General features: G+C 40.1%; 1 protein-coding gene across 1 annotated transcript in view; it reads right to left on the reverse strand.

Moving 5' to 3' along the window:
- The window catches only part of LOC110856284 (proteoglycan Cow), a 61579-nt gene that overhangs the window by 5115 nt on the left and 38575 nt on the right, over window positions 1–17889 (reverse strand). The window contains exons 6-9 of the mRNA XM_022104764.2: window positions 7142–7419; window positions 2805–2892; window positions 1380–1493; window positions 270–429 (exon numbers count right to left, since the gene is read on the reverse strand). Of these exons, the coding sequence (XP_021960456.1) occupies window positions 270–429; window positions 1380–1493; window positions 2805–2892; window positions 7142–7419 (640 nt within the window). The remainder of the gene's footprint in view (window positions 1–269; window positions 430–1379; window positions 1494–2804; window positions 2893–7141; window positions 7420–17889) is intronic.

Raw genomic sequence — 17889 nt, forward strand, 5'->3', positions numbered from 1 at the left:
TCTCAAGTTTAAGAAACATTCAGAAAAATTGGAACTGTTAGAAACTGGCTTAAAAAATTCACCGCAATTCTATTAATCAACTCACCGACTACAAATTTGTCGTCCAGAAATTTTAAATAAATTCCCAGAATCGAGAAATGATTAAAAATGTCCTGATTTTGACGATTTTTGACGACTTTTACTACTTTCACTTCCACTTTTCAATCCACTCTCGTACACCTCTGTATGAAATTAGATTCAAATAATAATTATTTCCCAAAAACACTTACTTGTCGGCATCACATCGGTCCAAGAAAGGTTTGATGCACTTCTCATTCCGATCGTTTTCGATGTCGAAGAGTTCCTGGAGAGAAAGCTGACCATCGTCGTCGGAATTCAGATGCGAGAACATCCACATCACCTCCCGCTTGCAAGTCCCAGGAAAGTGAACTGTCACAAAAACACATACACACCTCGTGATGAATGGCGCAATAAATTATGTGTCATCATAACTAGATGTTAATTGGTGGGGTATATGGCATTCCCACCCACCACAGAGCACAACATACATAAATACATAAAAGATGATACTTTTTCCTTATGACAAAAACACTGAGAATGGAACCTTTTTTTCAAGCTACACCGTGAATTGTTTAGCGAGTTATGTCAAAAAATCAAGCCAAAAATTAGGAATCACATGGCACTATTTTCCGTTGAATTATTCCGTTGAACCCAATTCAAAGGAAAACATTGGCGACAAATTCCTCCACGGGGCGAAAACCAGGGCAGATATGTGAACTTTGCCCCCAATATTTTGCTATTCAAAAGAAAGATAAGTATCACGTGATTCCTAAGTTTTGGCTCGATTTTTTAACATAATTCGCCAGACAATCCCCAGTGTAGCTAGAAAAAAGGTGACCATTGTGACAATATTTTTTCTATAGATTTAGAAAATTCTGAATAATTAGACTGTGATTGGTCAAACAAAAAATTTTGTAATTTTTTCTTTGACCCCACCCAGATTTTTTGGGGGGCCAATAAAATGACAAAGGAGCCAGTTGCCAACTTATCCTGTATATTTTAGCACTGACTTTCTTTGTTAAATAAATTGTATACATACAAGTAACATAACGATCTTCTGATAAAAGGGAGAAAATAAAGGGGATAAAATTCTCCTGTAAAAGATTTAACGAGATTGGCTGCCAATCTGCGAACTTAATATTCAAACAAACTCGATCCCCGTTGCCTTACTTCGCAGATTTCCTCAATTTTTATGAAATTCACAAATTGGCAATCCAACTTTAGGAATTCTCCACGTGAGTGAGTTAATCCGGAGCATATTATTAGTTATCAAAGTAACGTTTAGAAAGTATGTTGCTCGTTACTGGAAAGTTCTTTACCTTGGCTGTTCCGATTTCTCCGGTTTAATTTGCGCTTCTGGGTATCTGCCATTACTACTGAGAACCAGTCAAGCAATCTATTCCCCATGGACTCCAACGCCTCGTCGTTGCAGTCTGAAACACGGATACAAAGGATTAAAGAGGTCTCCACATAAAAAACTTAAGTCCAATCGGAATTCAATCCAATCTCGGAGAAGCGGCGGAACGGTTATATAAGTCAATGGTGTTACAATGCGTGTGTCTTGCATGTCGGGCTCGGATTTTTTTGCAATCAAATAAAGAAAGAATGGTATATGTATGCCATTTTTTCTTTGTAATTAGCAATTTTGCAATTAGTTATTTTGTAATTGGCAATTTATTTTTGCAATTGGCTATCCATATAGATTCAAGCCGTTATTGCAAAATTTGCTAAAGTATTCGCAAAAGTTTAATGGTAACATGTTTCGGTAAGCGTGGTAAACATATTAGACTTGTTCTCTAACTCGGTATAAAATTTTGGCAGATTTTGAAAAATTACAAATTTTTCCTACCTGAAAAATGTTACATTAAACTTTGTTTAATGGAGATATTCCCGCGAATACTCTCTGATTTTCACTAAACTAGTGTCAATCGATCACAAATTTAATTAGTACGAAATTTGCAAAGGAGACGATCTCCCAATGGGCTCGTTGACAGAGATTTGCATCCGCAGAGGAGAAAATACACAGTAAATTTAGAAAGTGTAGAATTTTTCAAGTTTAAGACGGATTTTCTCCACTATTTATTATATGCTAAACCTGAGCATTGGCAAATAATATATTTTGCCAATGCAGTGATCTCTAAAAAAAATCCGAGCCAAACACGTGACACATGTTCCTTCTTCATAGTTTATACAATTAATCAATCCCACGTTAAAGTATTCTACTCTACTCTTTCGACCAGAATTAATTCAGCTATCTTTCCATTTACACCTCGTGCAGGAAGGCACACAAGTTTTAGTGCTATCCATCCATAGCTTTGTGAAGGAGGCGACAATATATTTTCCCTCTTTTCCAGTGGCCGCGGAAGTGTGGGGGACAGAGGTACAAGGTCCCCATCAACCTATATAACCCCGTCCCTCCTACAATATAAATATCCCCAGTTGTCCCCTCGGCTTCCGCGGCCCCAGCTCTTTCCGGTCCATAACATATCGGAAAGCTAATTGGATTTTGTATCATTATGACGAAGATGACATTAATAGTGCATGGAAGCAGAGGCCGCAGAAGCGTGGGGACAGAGAGGGACAATGTCCCCACGGTTTTTCGATGTCCCCATTATTTTCCCATGTTATATAAACCCCTCCCTCCCCTATCCTACAATGTTAATGTCCCCAGATGCCCCCATAGCTTCCGCGGCCACTGCATGGAAGAATAGTGACATTAGATTAGAATATGAACCATATTTTACCTCGGGTCGACGCTGGTTTGATATTTATCACGTCATTATGACTTCTCTGCTTATCCACCAGCTTTGGACTCTTGTATCCATAATAATCCTGTAAAGCAGAAGCATAAAATCAGTAAAATTCCAAAATTTGCCCTAATTTTATTACCCATTCGGAGAAGATAATTGCATTTTAAAAAGTGAGTTAGCACACAAAGTTTCATCAGAAAATATATAAGAAATTACCAACTTTCAGATTAGATTAATACGCCTTTGGTCAAATTTCTGGGCGCAAATTCAAGCCTGCGACTCTTCTAAACTCGTTTTAGTTTGTCGCAAAGTTTGTTTATCAGTGCAGCGGAATTTCATGAGATGACGCACACAAAACTTTCTCATTCTTACTTTACTGATACACTCATTTGATTTCACACGTAAGTAAAGTAAGTTTTAAGCATTTTTCAACTCAACTTCCCTCACTCAAGAAGAGGAGCAAGTTGGTAATTTTAAGTGTTTCGTTTCTTACCGGTTTGCCACATTTCTTGCACTGGAAAGAAAGAAAGTGCAAAAAATGCGAGGTGCAATAAATTGGGAGAAAGTGTAAGAAATACGCGCCATCTAGCCACGCGCTTTACGAACTAAAGCGGTGGGGCGTAGTTTCTTGCACCTTGCATTTCTTGCAGGTCAAAATACCTACAAGAAACCACTTTCTTCCCGTTATTTCGTGCAAGTGGTTACTTTCACCTGAAACACTGACAGCAATGTTTCATTTCTTGTACTGCAGAGCCACGCAAGAAATGCAAGGTGCAAGATACTGGGAGAAAGTGCGAGAAATGTGTGATATTTACATAGCCACGCGCCGCATGAAGTATTGCGGCGGGTCGAAGTTTCTTGCGCCTTGCATTTCTTGCAGGTCAAATTATTTCCCTGCAAGAAACCACTTTCTTGCCCCCATTTCTTTTACAAGTCTTGGTTTCACCCGAAACACTGGTAATTCCCTTCCCAAAACTTTTTAAAAACATTGCTGAGAACACTCTTTTATATAACGTATGACCAATCTGCATGCATATTGTGTCGACCATATGAACGCTCAATAATTGTCATAGGAAGCGGGTTATTGGCATGAACGAAGGAGAGAAGGTAGGAATTTACAAAGACAATTTGTGTCATGCCTTTGCCACCACAACAACGATCAATGGCCCCTCCAAATAAATGAATCGAACCAAACGATCGCCCTCCGTAGTCGGCTCAGGTTGGGCACACAAAGTCAAAGGGAGGAGAAAGCAATTAAATCCCGTGGCCTGGCCTGGCCTGGTCTGGCGGAATGCATACTTTACTTGGTGATGATATCTTCATCCCATGTAACAGTGGCCGCGGAAGGTGTGGGGACACCTGGGGACATCAATATTGTAGGATAGCGGAGTAAAGAATTTATACAAATGGGCAGGTGATGGGGACATCGAATAACTGTGGGGACATTGTCCCTCTTCTGTCCCCACGCTTCCGCGGCCACTGTTATTTTGGCATTATCATCACAATGAAGCATGTACATACAGTGGCCGCGGAAGCCGTGGGGACATTAACATTGTAGGATAGGGAAGGAAAGGATTTATACAAGTCGGTAGATTATGGGAACATCGAATAACTGTGGGGACATTGTCCCTCTTCTGTCCCCACGCTTCCGCGACCACTGATATTTCCGTATGTAGCAAGACAACAGCAACAAAAAACGACCGCACCACCACCACCACCAGACCAGCCTAAATCATGGTCCACTGAATTTCCCGTTTCTAATTTGCTTTTCTCCAACAACTAATTAACTTGATGAGACTCTGCTGCATACGTAAGTATGGTTGATTCATCCGAGTATAATGTGGTTCATCAATACAGATACATGAGACTACAAAATACCACGTGCATATTTACATATGTATATTCACTATAGTATAATTTGTCCCCATTTAAAACTAAATGCCCAAGTGTCATTAGTTCAAAAGTAGATCACTGCGAATATAATGCCACATTTCATACGTATATGGACCATAATTCGTCAAACTAAACGGCCACGTGTCAGTATTTCTCAAAAGTAGGCATGCATTATCACCCGTTCCACTTAAAAGTGGTATTGATTGATAATATTTAACCTTTCCTTCCTTCCACTCGAATATTATGTGCGTATTTGAAATTCCAGGCACTATGTACACCAAACTCTGGACTTTTATTATGTAGACTCGCACTTCGCATGTCAGGAAGCCTTTGTGAGACACGCATATTGGAAAGTTGGTGAATTGAGGCTTTCTGACTTCATAATTTTTGGAAGAAGATGACGCTCAAAATTCTTGTTATTACAGTAATAACAATAATTCATTATTATACGTCCCTCTAGATTCGACTTTGTTCCATAACTTATTGCGTCGCTTCTTCCTATAGAACCAGTGGCGGCGGAAGTGGGGGGGGGGCATGTGGGGACAGTGGCATTGTGGGATTATAGGAAGTGGCGCTTATTAACACTGATAAGATATGATTTTGTTTGAATTTCTGGAGGGACAATGTCCCCCTCTCCCCTTGTTTCCGCCGCCAATGTAAGAGAAGAGTGAATAATGCCGATGCACCAAACCAATAAGTATTATAATTCCTCTTGCATAACGTCTCCAACAAATTGGTCTCCCTGTCTCTGCTTTCTTCTTGGAGAAAAGAACAGACATGTACCATTCCAAATTCCTTCTAATTTGTGAAACTTTTGTAGCCCGAGCTTACACATTCCCCAATTCCCACAAAAAGTTATTTAGTATGCGGAGAAAGGATTGCAGGAGGATTCGAGTTCATGGGAAGTAAAAAAAAACCCCTGAGTGCAGCCCGAGTCAGGTTGTTAAAGTAATAATTGAGTGGAATTATACTACATTTTAATTTTTCCACAGATTTTGCTCATTTTCGAACTTAACTCCTAATTTTGCATGTTTTCTAAATGTGTCCAAAATTTCACGTCGATTGGATCAGTTTTATGAGCATAATCGATAAAAGAAAGATATGCTTTCTCTCACGTGGCCATTTTATCGTGTCTTTTGCACAAAGTCATGCTTATAAATATTGTCCAGTTGTCTCATTTTGTGTAATTTTGTGTGTAAAATCATGGTAAAAATTCAGAGTGCAGAGCCCGAGTCAGGTTGTTACTAATATTTGTAATTGAGGTGGGTATCATACGACCACTGAACCCTTTTTATTTTTCCACAGATTTTGCGCATTTTCGAACTTAGCTCATAATTTCTCCACGAGCGTACAAAATTTCAAGTCGATTGGATCAGTTTTACGAGCGTAATCGATCCAAAGACAGAGAGACGGACATACAATCAAGACAGGTACATAAGCCCCGACTCGGTCTAAAAAGTCAAGGAAATAAATGAAAAGAAAGCAGAAAGTGAATAATGGTGGCATTCATGGCTTCTAATTGACAAGATAATGACGCTGATTTTCTCATCACTGCGAAAGAGAGAAAGATCACGGGAAGGATTTTATTAAACACAAAGTTTCCGAGTGAATGGGTTCTCTGGAAATTGGTCGCATTTTAGAGATGGAAATGAATCTGGGGAAGAATGCAAATGAGGATGACGACAACGGTTCGACATATCTTTCTTATTAGCTTTTTCCTCCTCTAATTGCAAACATGGCTACGTAGTCGCTGGCTGAGGTTGAATTGATTTCACTGACGCGCACCAATTCATTCTTTCGTATATTTTAGTACTTATTACACGCATAGTAATCCTAGAGATTTTGGAGGATATCGAATTCTGCGTGTTTTAAACAGTGTTTCGGGGGAAAGTAAGTAACCACTTGCAAGAAATAACGGGAACAAAGTGGTTTTTTGCAGGTACTTATTTTGACCTGCAAGAAACTACGTCCCGCCGCTGTATTTCATACCGCGCGTGGCTCGATGGCGCATATTTTTCCCAGTTTCTTGCACCTCGCATTTCTCCCGTTTCTTCCTTTGCAGTGCAAGAAATGTAGCAAATGCGCAAGAAACAAAACACTGGGTGCACTTTCCCCCAGTTTCTTGCACCTGGCATTTCTAATTTTGCAGTGCTAGAAATTTAGCACCGCTGTCAGTATTTCGGGTGAAAGTAACCACTTGGAATACATTTATTTGTAGCAATTTTGACCTGCAAGAAATGCACGGCGCAAGAAACTGTTTCTCGCCGTTATACTTCGTGGCTAGCTGACGCATATTTCTCCCACTTTCTCCCAGTTTCTTGCATCTCGCATTTCTTGCCTTTCTCCCTTTCCAGTGCAAAAAATGTAGCAAATCCCCCAGAAACGAAGCCCTGGTTCTGCCGATCCTATAATTTCAACGACTTCATTGATTTTCTCACCTTGTACTTGGAATATCGATCTTTTGAGATCGAAGTGGCGACCGGAGTTCCACTGGCAAAGTCATTTTTTGAGAAGACGTTGTTGTCCTTGTCATCAGTGGAAGATTGGCCGAGTCCGATCTGAATGGGGGGCGGAGGATTGACGCTTTTCGACTTCTTCCCTGATGCAGAGTACGCCGTGAAAGGAAGTGCTTTCGGCTGGTAAACCTTTGACGATTTCGCCATCCGCTGCTTCAACATGTTATACTTGTAATCACCGTGCGGGAATGTGTCCAAATCTATAAATAAGATCAAAAGAACAGAGTTACACACATGAAAGCTTGACAACTAATAAAACATGAAAGAGTCATTAAGGGCGTGGTCCTAAAGAGAACTCTTGAAAAGGCTATTGGAGTATTTTTTTGTAAATATATCTGAATGCATATTTGAACCAACAAAGAACAACACTGAAAAACAAGAAAGTCAGATTTTCGTCCAGCTTAAGGTGCTATAGGGTGACGATTTGATGTGATGTGACACAGATTTTTAATCTCACTCCACCCCTGTTCAATCCGTTTAAATGCAAATTTCAAAAATGCCATCAATTTCATGAGTTTTGAGATAAATGCAACTTTTAATGATTTAATGAAAAGTTAATTTTTGCTACTGCAAAACTATCGATATAAAAAAACTGCTAATTCATTTGCCATTTTTTCACAATTAATTAATTCGCTAATTTTTTTCAAATTGATAGTTTTGCCGTGCCATAAAATTAACTTTACATTAAATCATTAAAAGTTGCATTTATCTCAAAACTCATTGAAATTGATGCCCTTTTAGAAATTTCCATTTAAACAAATTTAACAGGGGTACAATGAGACAAAAAATCTATTACAGACCTATTCCACCTTAATATTGACCACAGTTATACAATTTCCTACCAATTTCTGCTCCCAGGTGCCCACTTTTCCTTTGATCACATGATTACCCACCAGCATTTCATGAATCATTCCTTTCTCTTGGACGCAATTATGGTTGGAAAAAGTGTGTCACATTAAATGACAGGTAGCCAGCCGGCTGGATTCGTCACCAATTTCTTCCCGAGTTCCTTTCCCAACCAGATTTTAATTTAAGCCAAGGAGAGAAAAGTCCTTTATACATATTTCTGAGAAGTGTCAGAAGGGACCATGGATTCTGGGCACGTTTGCAATATAATAGTTGCAAGAAGTGCTCAGACAAGACCACCGACCAACATCAATCACTCGGACACTTTCTCTCCTTCCTCCAACATTTCCAACCTTCAACCGAGGAGTCAAGTCAGGCCAAGCTGACTCACCGACTTACTCACCAGTCACTCCAGCCCAAGGTGAATTTGCTCAACCATTTAACACCACCATTATTCCCCTCTCCTCCTGTCATATACTAAACAGGCATCTAGTTCGGTGGCATATATGCAATATTCAGTGGCCGCGGAAGGGTGTAGGGACAGTGTCCCCACGGTTGTTCGATGTCCCCATCATCTACCCATCTTATATAAACCCCTTCCTCCCCTATTCTACAATGGCAATGTCCCCCCGATGTCGCCACGGCTTCCGCGGCTACTGGTAATATTGGTGGAATGATGACAAACGGGTATGACTACATACATACGACGAAAACCAATAACCGCATGAACTCGGTTAATGACAAGTTTCACAGAGCAATCAGTCAATATGTAAGTCCAGGCGAAAGTATTTCCATCAACTTCTTTACGTATGTAGGACTATGTAGGCTTATCGCCAAAACTGTCAAAATTTGGGAATTTGTTTTAAAATTCTGGACGACAAATTTGCAGTCAGCAAATTGATTTAAAGAATGTCCGTGAGTTTTTTAAGCCAGTTACGATGAGTCCCAATTTTTCTGAAGGCTTCTTAAACTTGAGATCTCCTCTTTCAAAAAGTGTCAAAATCTGGAGTGTATATCTTTTTAAAAAAATTTGCAACTACCTGCTCTACAAATTTGTGGTCTAGAATTTTATAATAAATTCCCAGAGCTAAGAAATGATTAGAAATGTGCCCATTTTGACGATCTTTCATCGAATCTTAGGTACGCAATTATACAATTTCTCCACCTTGTTCCAGATAACCATTCCCCGAATACATAAGCTATTCCCCCCGTCAACCCGCTTTATGATAAGTATGAAAGGTACAAAAGATGTTTTCATATCGCACTTCTAGATATTTCTTTACTTTCTTTTCTCCCAAATTTCAAAGGTGTCTTTACACCCAGGGACTTGTAAGCCTTGACTCCAATCCGGCTGACATTTTCATATTTAATAAATATTTATACGAATACATACATCGTCACACCTCCGCAGACTTGGCGTTTCGCAACAAGAGAGCTGAAAGCTCTCTAGTGTACGGGAGAAAGTAGGACAAACTCAACCGGTGGACGTGGGATGTGATGATGATGATGAAGCAACAAATATCTAACTCCATCAGTAGAAAGTTTGCTTAGTTGCAACTTCAACGAAATAAAGTTCTTGTGCAGTCCAATTTGTACTTTCTTTCATCACTGCGTTGCATATTAAAACAATATTCGCATAACATAGTTATTTTACATATAGAAAATCTCATCTTTTTAAAGAAGGGGACGTTCATAAAATACGTAACGTCGCGAAAGGGTTAGTTGCAACTTCAACAAAAACTTCTTGTGCAGTCCAATTTGTACTTTCTTTCGTCACTGGCTTATGCCACATGCATATTAAAACAACAAAGTTATTTTACATACCGAAAATCTCACCCTTTCAGATAAGGGAACGTTCATAAAATACGCAAAGCCGCGAAAGGGTCAGGTTTTTGCGTTACAGGTCAATTTGCGAACTTGTTAAAAAGTGAGTGTAACCTGTTACGAGGGGGGAGTGGGGTTAAAAATTACCAATTTAGGGTTACGTATTTTATGAACGTTCCCTAATAGTATTTCTTTACACTCTGTTTTCTTTCCGTATATAAATTTTCTCATTTCACAAAGAGCTTTACTTGCAAGGAGAATAAATTATATTTAGGGACAACTTTTTACTTCGACTTGATTAATATGTGGGTCTCTCTTCCCTCCCACCCACCCACGTTTGAGGTAGGAACGGATATCTATAGATATCCGTTACATATATGTAACTGCTCCTGGCAGTGGTTTAGTTTATTTGTGGCTTGGCTTTCTCACAAAATCAGCAGACTCCTCAATTTGAGCGAGTTGAGCCAATTGTCAATCTCGCCTTGAATAATCACCGGCAACTCTGAAAGACTACTTTCACGTGTCACCCAAACAGGAAGTGAGACGTATCTATACCATGCTCTTACTTAGGCATTTTACCTCATTTACATAAATCTCATTATGCCCATTTTCGTCGATATGGGCTCTTCATGTTGAGTAAACTTTGTGCCTCAAAATATGCAAATTAGGTGACACGCACAAATAATTCGACTATAGGTACGTATGTAGGTAAATATGCACTCTTAAAAAGAATATTACTCTTTTGAAACGTACGTAATTACACTCTAAATTCGATATTCAGTAAATTATACTAAATTCACGGTAAATTTTATTCTTTATCAAATTAACGCTATTAAGGATTTTACATAGTATAATTCACTTACTATTAAACGAATTGAGAGCACAATTACTTTCCAAAATATTATCATTATTTTTAAGAGTGTATGAAACGAGTCAGTTCCCTATGCAGCAGAATTAATAGCAAGTTGCGACGTATCCCTGGGAAAATTGAGACACGGAAAGTTTAAAGAATTTCGTCATCGACTCCTTCCGGAAAAGTAAATCCACTCCTTCATTTCCTTACTTACTTAAGAAGTCCCACATACAACAAAACCCAACTTTTACCATCACCTGGTTTGGTTCGTGTCATTGTGATGGATCAGCTCAGCATCACAAATATTTCCTCTTCACTTCATCATTTCCCACCACTCGAGAAGCCACACGACTACAATCAGAGACCTGACAAAGAAAGGTGTTGCGTATGTACAGAGGGTGTCCCACTTTTAGTATACAAAAGCCATAATAAATATAGGTCAATCCAACACCTTGCCTGCTTCCGTATAACTTATTCATGCTCAACTTCATTCAAAAAGTGTGTACTCAGACCGTTCACAAAAGTGTGTAGGAAAAGAAATCCAAAACGAATAAAAGAAATGCTTTCAATCAAATTCTCAGCTCACAACAATTGAAACGTGGAGGAAACCAATGCAATTTCACATTCTATACAAAATTCAGCATTTCAATCCGATCCGAATAGCCAAAATTCCTCATAAATACTGAATACCTTCATTCAATATTGCTGCTTTCTACTTTCACTCCCTCGTTTCTAGTGGCCGCGGAAGTGTAAGGACAATGTCACCAGGGTTGTTCATCATCTGCCCATCTTATTTAAACCCATCCCTCCTCTGTTAACGTCCCCATGATGCCCCTACGGCTTCCGCGGCCACTGTTCTTCGTACACTTGCTATTATGTAGCCTTCCCCATTTTGTGAAATTTTAGTCTCTACCAGTGGCCGCGGAAGCGTGGGGACAGAGAACAATGTCCCCACGGCGGTTCATCATCTGCCTATCTTATTTAAACCCCTCCCTCTTCTGTTAATGTCCCCACAGCTTCCGCGGCCACTGCCCTTCGTACACTTGCTATTATGTAGCCTTCCCCATTTTGTGAATTCCTGTACTTCTCCTTTGCCCCAGAGGGAGGTTCACAGCCAGCTCACGTGAGAGAGAAGAATGGCCTCGTGGTGATTGTGATATTGGTCTGGGCAGCATGTTGATTGTGGGCGAGCGAGGCGCGTGTGGATGGTTAAACAGCAAGCCAATTTCCTTCTCATTTCATCTCTTACTTTCCCATGGACGATTTTTATTGTCCCTTCTATTGCCCTTTCTGTGTTGTGCTCTTTTTCTTCCTGCTTTCATTCCCCTGCAGTATTATCAGCCATTTTCTTAAACATTTTTGCCCCCCTCGTGGCGAAAATCAAAGAAGTGGAAAGGAATTATTCCACTCTTTAAGGCAATAATTCAATAAAAGGAATTGTTCCGGAAATAAATCCAAAAATATTTTTAGACTCGTGTTTCGTTTCTTGTGGGTTTGCTATATTTCTTGCACAGGAAAGGAAGAAATGCAAGAAATGCGACGTGCCAGAAACTGGGAGACAGTGCAAGAAATGTGCGCCATCTAGCCATGTGCCGTATGACGTATAGCGACGGGACGTAGTTTCTTGCACCTTGCATTTCTTGCAGGTCAAAATTCCAGCAAAAAACACTTTCCTGTCGTTATTTTTTTTGCAACATGTTACTCATCAGTGTTTCTTGCCAGTTTGCTACATTTCTTGCACTGCAAAACGAGAAACGCAAGAAACGCAAGGTGCCAGAAACTGGGAGAAAGTGCAAGAAATATGCCCTACCGAGCCACGCGCCGTACATATGAAATATTGCGGCGGGTCTAGTTCCTTGCGCCTTGCAGGTCAAAATAGCTTACAAAAAACCACTTTCTTCCCCTTATTTCTTGCAAGTGGTTACTAACTTTCACCCGAAACACTGTCACCCCCCCCCCCATTTTTGCGTGTTACAAGAGATGCAAAATTAGACACAAATTTATCGGGAAGATATACCTCAAGATTTCAAGGAAGCCAAATGCTGCCCTGTTTCTTTCGATTTTACTGCAATGTTTTATCGACTGTTTTCTATTACGACCTTTCTCCCTCCCTCCTCTTCACCAGCCATGCAATTCGCTTCTCTCTTCTTGACTGAGTTTTAGTATCCGCATTCAACATTTACAACAGACCGTACAGACATATTTCCAACATTAAACTGCTTCTCAAACTGGTGCTTTGCCCTTTCGCTTCTTTTCTTGCTATTCTCTTTCTCTTCCTGCTGCTTTATGGCTTCCTTTTCCCCGTCATGTCCTCCCCTGCCTGCCTGCTCCAAGAGAGAAAACTGGATCAGAATATCACGTCGAAAGAATTTGTTCAAACAAATTTCCTCCAAAATGCGCCACGTACGAGACGTCCGCTTCCACCAAACACGCAAGGAAAACCAAGCCACCCACGACTACGTAGGTATACCGATTAATTGTCCTTCAGCCCTAATAACGAGGTAAATTATGATTTAACCTCAATATTTTATGGCTGACTTTCTCCACGTTGTGTAGTCTCCACTAGCAGTGGCCGCGGAAGGTGTGAGGACAGTAACATTATGAGATAGGGGAGGGAGTTGTTTATATAAGATGCATACCTGTTCACGTTCATTCATTTGAGGGATTATGATGATGAATGATAGGAGTAAAAATTAATTTCTTATGATTTGAATCAAAATGACTGAAGGATTCCGTCATTTCAGAAGAATGACTGTGAATGAAAGGATTTTTCATTGAGGGCTTTTATGCTTAATACGTTTGGCCAAGTAAGAAATGAATTCGGATGAAGTGAAATGAAATGAGCTTGAAAAATGACTGAATATGAATGAAAATCTGCAATCAGACTGACTTTTGAATAAATACTAAATTTTTCAACAAGTATGATAAGATGGGGAGATGATGGCAACATTGAATAACTGTGGGAACATTGTCCCCACCCTTCCGCGGCCATTGTCAACTGCTGCCTTGATTTCTCTGCTTGACATACAGCACAAGAATGGAAAGGAGACTGTACGTGCATACATTGACAGTGTCCTCGGAACCTGTAGGGACATGTGGGGACATCCTAACATTGAAGGATAGGGGAGGCAGGGATTTATATGACATGGGGGACATTGAATAACCGTGGAGACATTACCCCAAGGCTTCCGCGGCCACTGTTCATAGGCGAAGAACACAGCTTGCTGCAGACTTGGTGACAATAATATGGAAAGAAAGACTTTTTCCTTGTCTCTCTTTGACAACGGCATTGTGAAAAATACCACATGGCGTAAAAAGCAGTGTCTTTGTCTCTCCGCACCTTTCGAGATTATTTATGTGGAGAAAGCAAACTGTGACTTCTTTTGGAATGTGGATATTCTCTTTGCATCCTAAAATTCAATATAACCACCACATACTAATAATTTCCTCAATTTTTTCATCAATTGTCAACAAATCCAAGAGAAAGCTATATAATTTTTACGTGTTTGGCCCTAAATGACGACACACTCTTAAAAATAATGTTACCCTTTTGAAAAGTAAATTCACTCTTAATTCAATATTAAGCTGTAAACTGTACTAAATCAAGAGTAACGTTAACCTAAAGTTCAATATAAAGAGTTAATAATGTATCTACGTTTTAAAAGAATCACGTTATTTTTAAGAGTGCATAATAGCAATTAAGTATTAATCCCACTTACATCGCAATCCTTATTATGAGATAAACAACCCATGATAAGCGGTTGCCTCTTATCGTGTAGCAATTTTACAAATCAATACCGTGTTGTGGGGACTTTCTCTCTAGAGAGCGAATAAGAGATAGGATTTAATTTTTCCATGTCCAGAAGAAAGAACGCGGCTTAGCTCGCAGCTTTTGCACGGATGCTTTCACCCAGCATCTTGTCCGACTTGTGAAGTCGAGAGGACGACACGAGCGTTTGTGCAGAGGGATTTGCTCACCCATTGGCCGCGGAAGCTGTGGGGACATTAACAAAGTAGGATGATAGGGGAGGAATGGGTTTATATTTATATAAGATGGGCAGATGATGCGGACATCGAATAACCCAGGGGACATTGTCCCTCTGTCCCCACTCTTCCGCGGCCACTGTTCTTTTAGCGTTCACTGTGGAGCATGTACATACAGTAGCCGCGGAAACCGTGGAGACATTAACATTGCGAGACATGGAAGGGCAGGGTTTATATAAGATGGGCAGATGATGCGGACATCGAACAACGCTGGGGACATTTACCCCTCTATCCCCACCCTTCCGCGGCCACTGTTTTCTCCCCAACTCCTGCCAAAGAAGGAGGAGGAGAGGAGCTCGTAGAAAGAAACTCTTTTTTTGCAGGGATTTATTTCAGGTCAGCGTTAGCTTTGGAGGAAAAAGTCCTCTAGGAATTCTAATGGCTTTCACTTATTCTCCTCACAAGCTCAATTCCATAACTTGACGATCCTATCCTCCTCCCTGCTAAAAATGTTTGAGTGGACTGGAATTTCCATTTTAACCCAGATCCGCCAACGCCAATAAATTCGGGACAAAATAACGTTAATTTGCAGGACACATCAAATCATGGTTGAACATCCGGGGGTAAAAAGGACCACGACACAAAATATGTCACCGACCGCATGTTAAGTGACCACACGAAGTGATCACTGGCTGGACATGACAGACCGCTGGAATCCGTGACGGGTAAAAGGGCTGCGTGACGAGGGACGAGATGCCCTTTTTCAGTTAGTCAGCACAAAGTGGAGGGAGAGAAAGCTGTCCCGATTTGTAAATCCTGTGCACGTTCACTCACCATCACCACTTTCAATTTTTACCACTATTTCATCCCTTTTTGTCATGCGGCATACCTTTCACTTTGCATTAGACGAGGTGCGCGTAAGGCTTCCGTTAGATATGTTGCAGCCTCATTTGCATTAGGTGCTAATAGTTCAGGTAAGTACTTAGAATTTTCATAGATAAGTTAATCAGTATTTCGTTTCGCTACATTTCTTGCACTGGAAAGAAAGGAACGCAAGAAATGCGAGGTGTCAGAAACTGGGAGAAAGTGCAAGAAATATGCGCCATCCAGCCACGCGCCGTTAGAATTATGGCGGCGAGAAATAGTTTCTTGCGCCTTGTATTTCTTGCAGGCCAAAATACCTGCAAGAAATCGCCTTCTTACGCTAATTTTTCCAACTGGTTACCTTAACTTTGCGTTTCTAGCGGGTTTTGCTGCATTTCTTGCAACTAAAAAACCAGGCACGCAAGAAATGCAAGGTGCAAGAAATATGCGCCTTACGAACTACATCGGCTAGAAGGAGTTTCTCGCGCCTTGCATTTCTTGCAGGTCAAAATTCCTGCAAGAAACCACTTTCTCTCCGTTATTTCTTGTAAGTGGTTATTTTTTTGCACCTTAAACACTAAAATTAATCTATATTTTAAAAAATCTATGCTGGGGTATCAATTATGTAACACCTGTCTGAAATCCCTCCTTTTTGTCAAGCTTACTTTCTCCAACAACTTTCTCCTTTATGCACATCAGAAATTAGAAATATTTCCTACAATTTTCTTCCCTTCCATTTACTTGTCAAACTAATGCTCATCAAACTCGAAAAGTGCGCATATTAGTTGAAAAGTTTAATACTAATGAGCCTTCAGTGCCATTCATTCGAGTACTTTCTCCTGAAAAATGAAGTGAATGAGCCTTTTTCCGAGATGAAATGTGCTTAGACACATTCCCTCCAAAAATGTTGTAGACTTGGAATAATGCAACAGAAAACGTGGATAAATGCCAGCGAAAATGTCAGAGAAAGGGAAGCACCGTGTGGAATAAAGTGCTGCTGCCTGCACCACACCCATGCGCCTCCTGCCTTCCTCCTCAACTTATGCTAAAGTAAAGCCGTATTTTATTTCTGACTTTTCCCCATTGAATACGATAATAGAGAAGTGAATGGTGAAGAATATAAATAAATTTTTACTGGTGGATCCCACCACCACCACCGGATAGATAGATACCGTGTGCAGTGGCCGCGGAAGCTGTGGGGACATTAGTCAGGGGTGTATCCGCTCTCTGTAGCCACCTAGCTATCTATCGTATGGTACCCTAAATCCCTATTTTGATAAGTGAGTGACCTAATAGTTCAGCCGATATTAATAGTCTGAAAAAAATCTGAAAGGTTTCCTGGCAGATAATTTACATTATTTTCCAAAAACCAAATAACCTCTCAGAAAAATTTCCAAGGAATTGAGACTATTAATACTGGCTGAATAGTAGGATCGATCCATACATCAAATGAAAGGTCTTAATGAGTAGATCATTTCTACATAAAAATTGCCAACTTTCACACTCACAATTTTACAAGAAAAATCAAAACATGTTTTGTGGATATTTCTCCTGAAAAATTTTGATTGTGAAAGTTAGCAATTTTTAAGGTAGAAATGATCTACGCATTGAAGGATAAGGGAGGGCGGGATTTGTATAGCATGGGCAGATTATGGGAACATCGAATAACCGTGAGGACATTGTCCTTCTATCCCCCAGCCACTTCCGCGGCCACTGATCATATCTATCTATACAAAGCTATTTCATCGCGGCTAAGGATGAGTGGCTGGAGGTGGGCGCGGAAGAAAGAATAGGTCGAGTTCTTCATAAAATCATAAAATGGTCTCCAGATCCTAATAACTTTTTTCACCACCACGCGAAAAATTATTCTCTATACGGTACAACAGTTGCGAAATTGGGGCGAGATATGTATGAACCAAAAAATTGCAGGTTTCTGTTTCATACCAAAAAAGAAATAGAGTGAGCAATATTTTATCAGGTTTTATCTTTAGGAGTCAGTGCGAAATGAGGTTAACGCTGGTCTAAAGTTATGTATAGTAAGCTGCACTGCAAAAAATCTGGTGTAAAAACTACGGATACATTTACACCGAACTCTTGGTGAGAATGATTATCCCCAATCTGGTAGCATCTCACCCCAATGCTCACCACCCCACGGGGATAAAATTACACCAAGCTGTGGTTGCACCGACTTACCAAGAAACGGTGTAAATAATTTCACTGGTGGTGTAAATTCATCACCGTTTTGGTGATAATAGACAACGTTTTTATTTTACTTCCCTGTGCTTCTCAGACCGCCATG

The sequence above is a fragment of the Folsomia candida genome, unplaced genomic scaffold (assembly GCF_002217175.1).
Source record: "Folsomia candida strain VU population unplaced genomic scaffold, ASM221717v1 Fcan01_Sc015, whole genome shotgun sequence".
Classification (NCBI taxonomy): domain Eukaryota; kingdom Metazoa; phylum Arthropoda; class Collembola; order Entomobryomorpha; family Isotomidae; genus Folsomia; species Folsomia candida.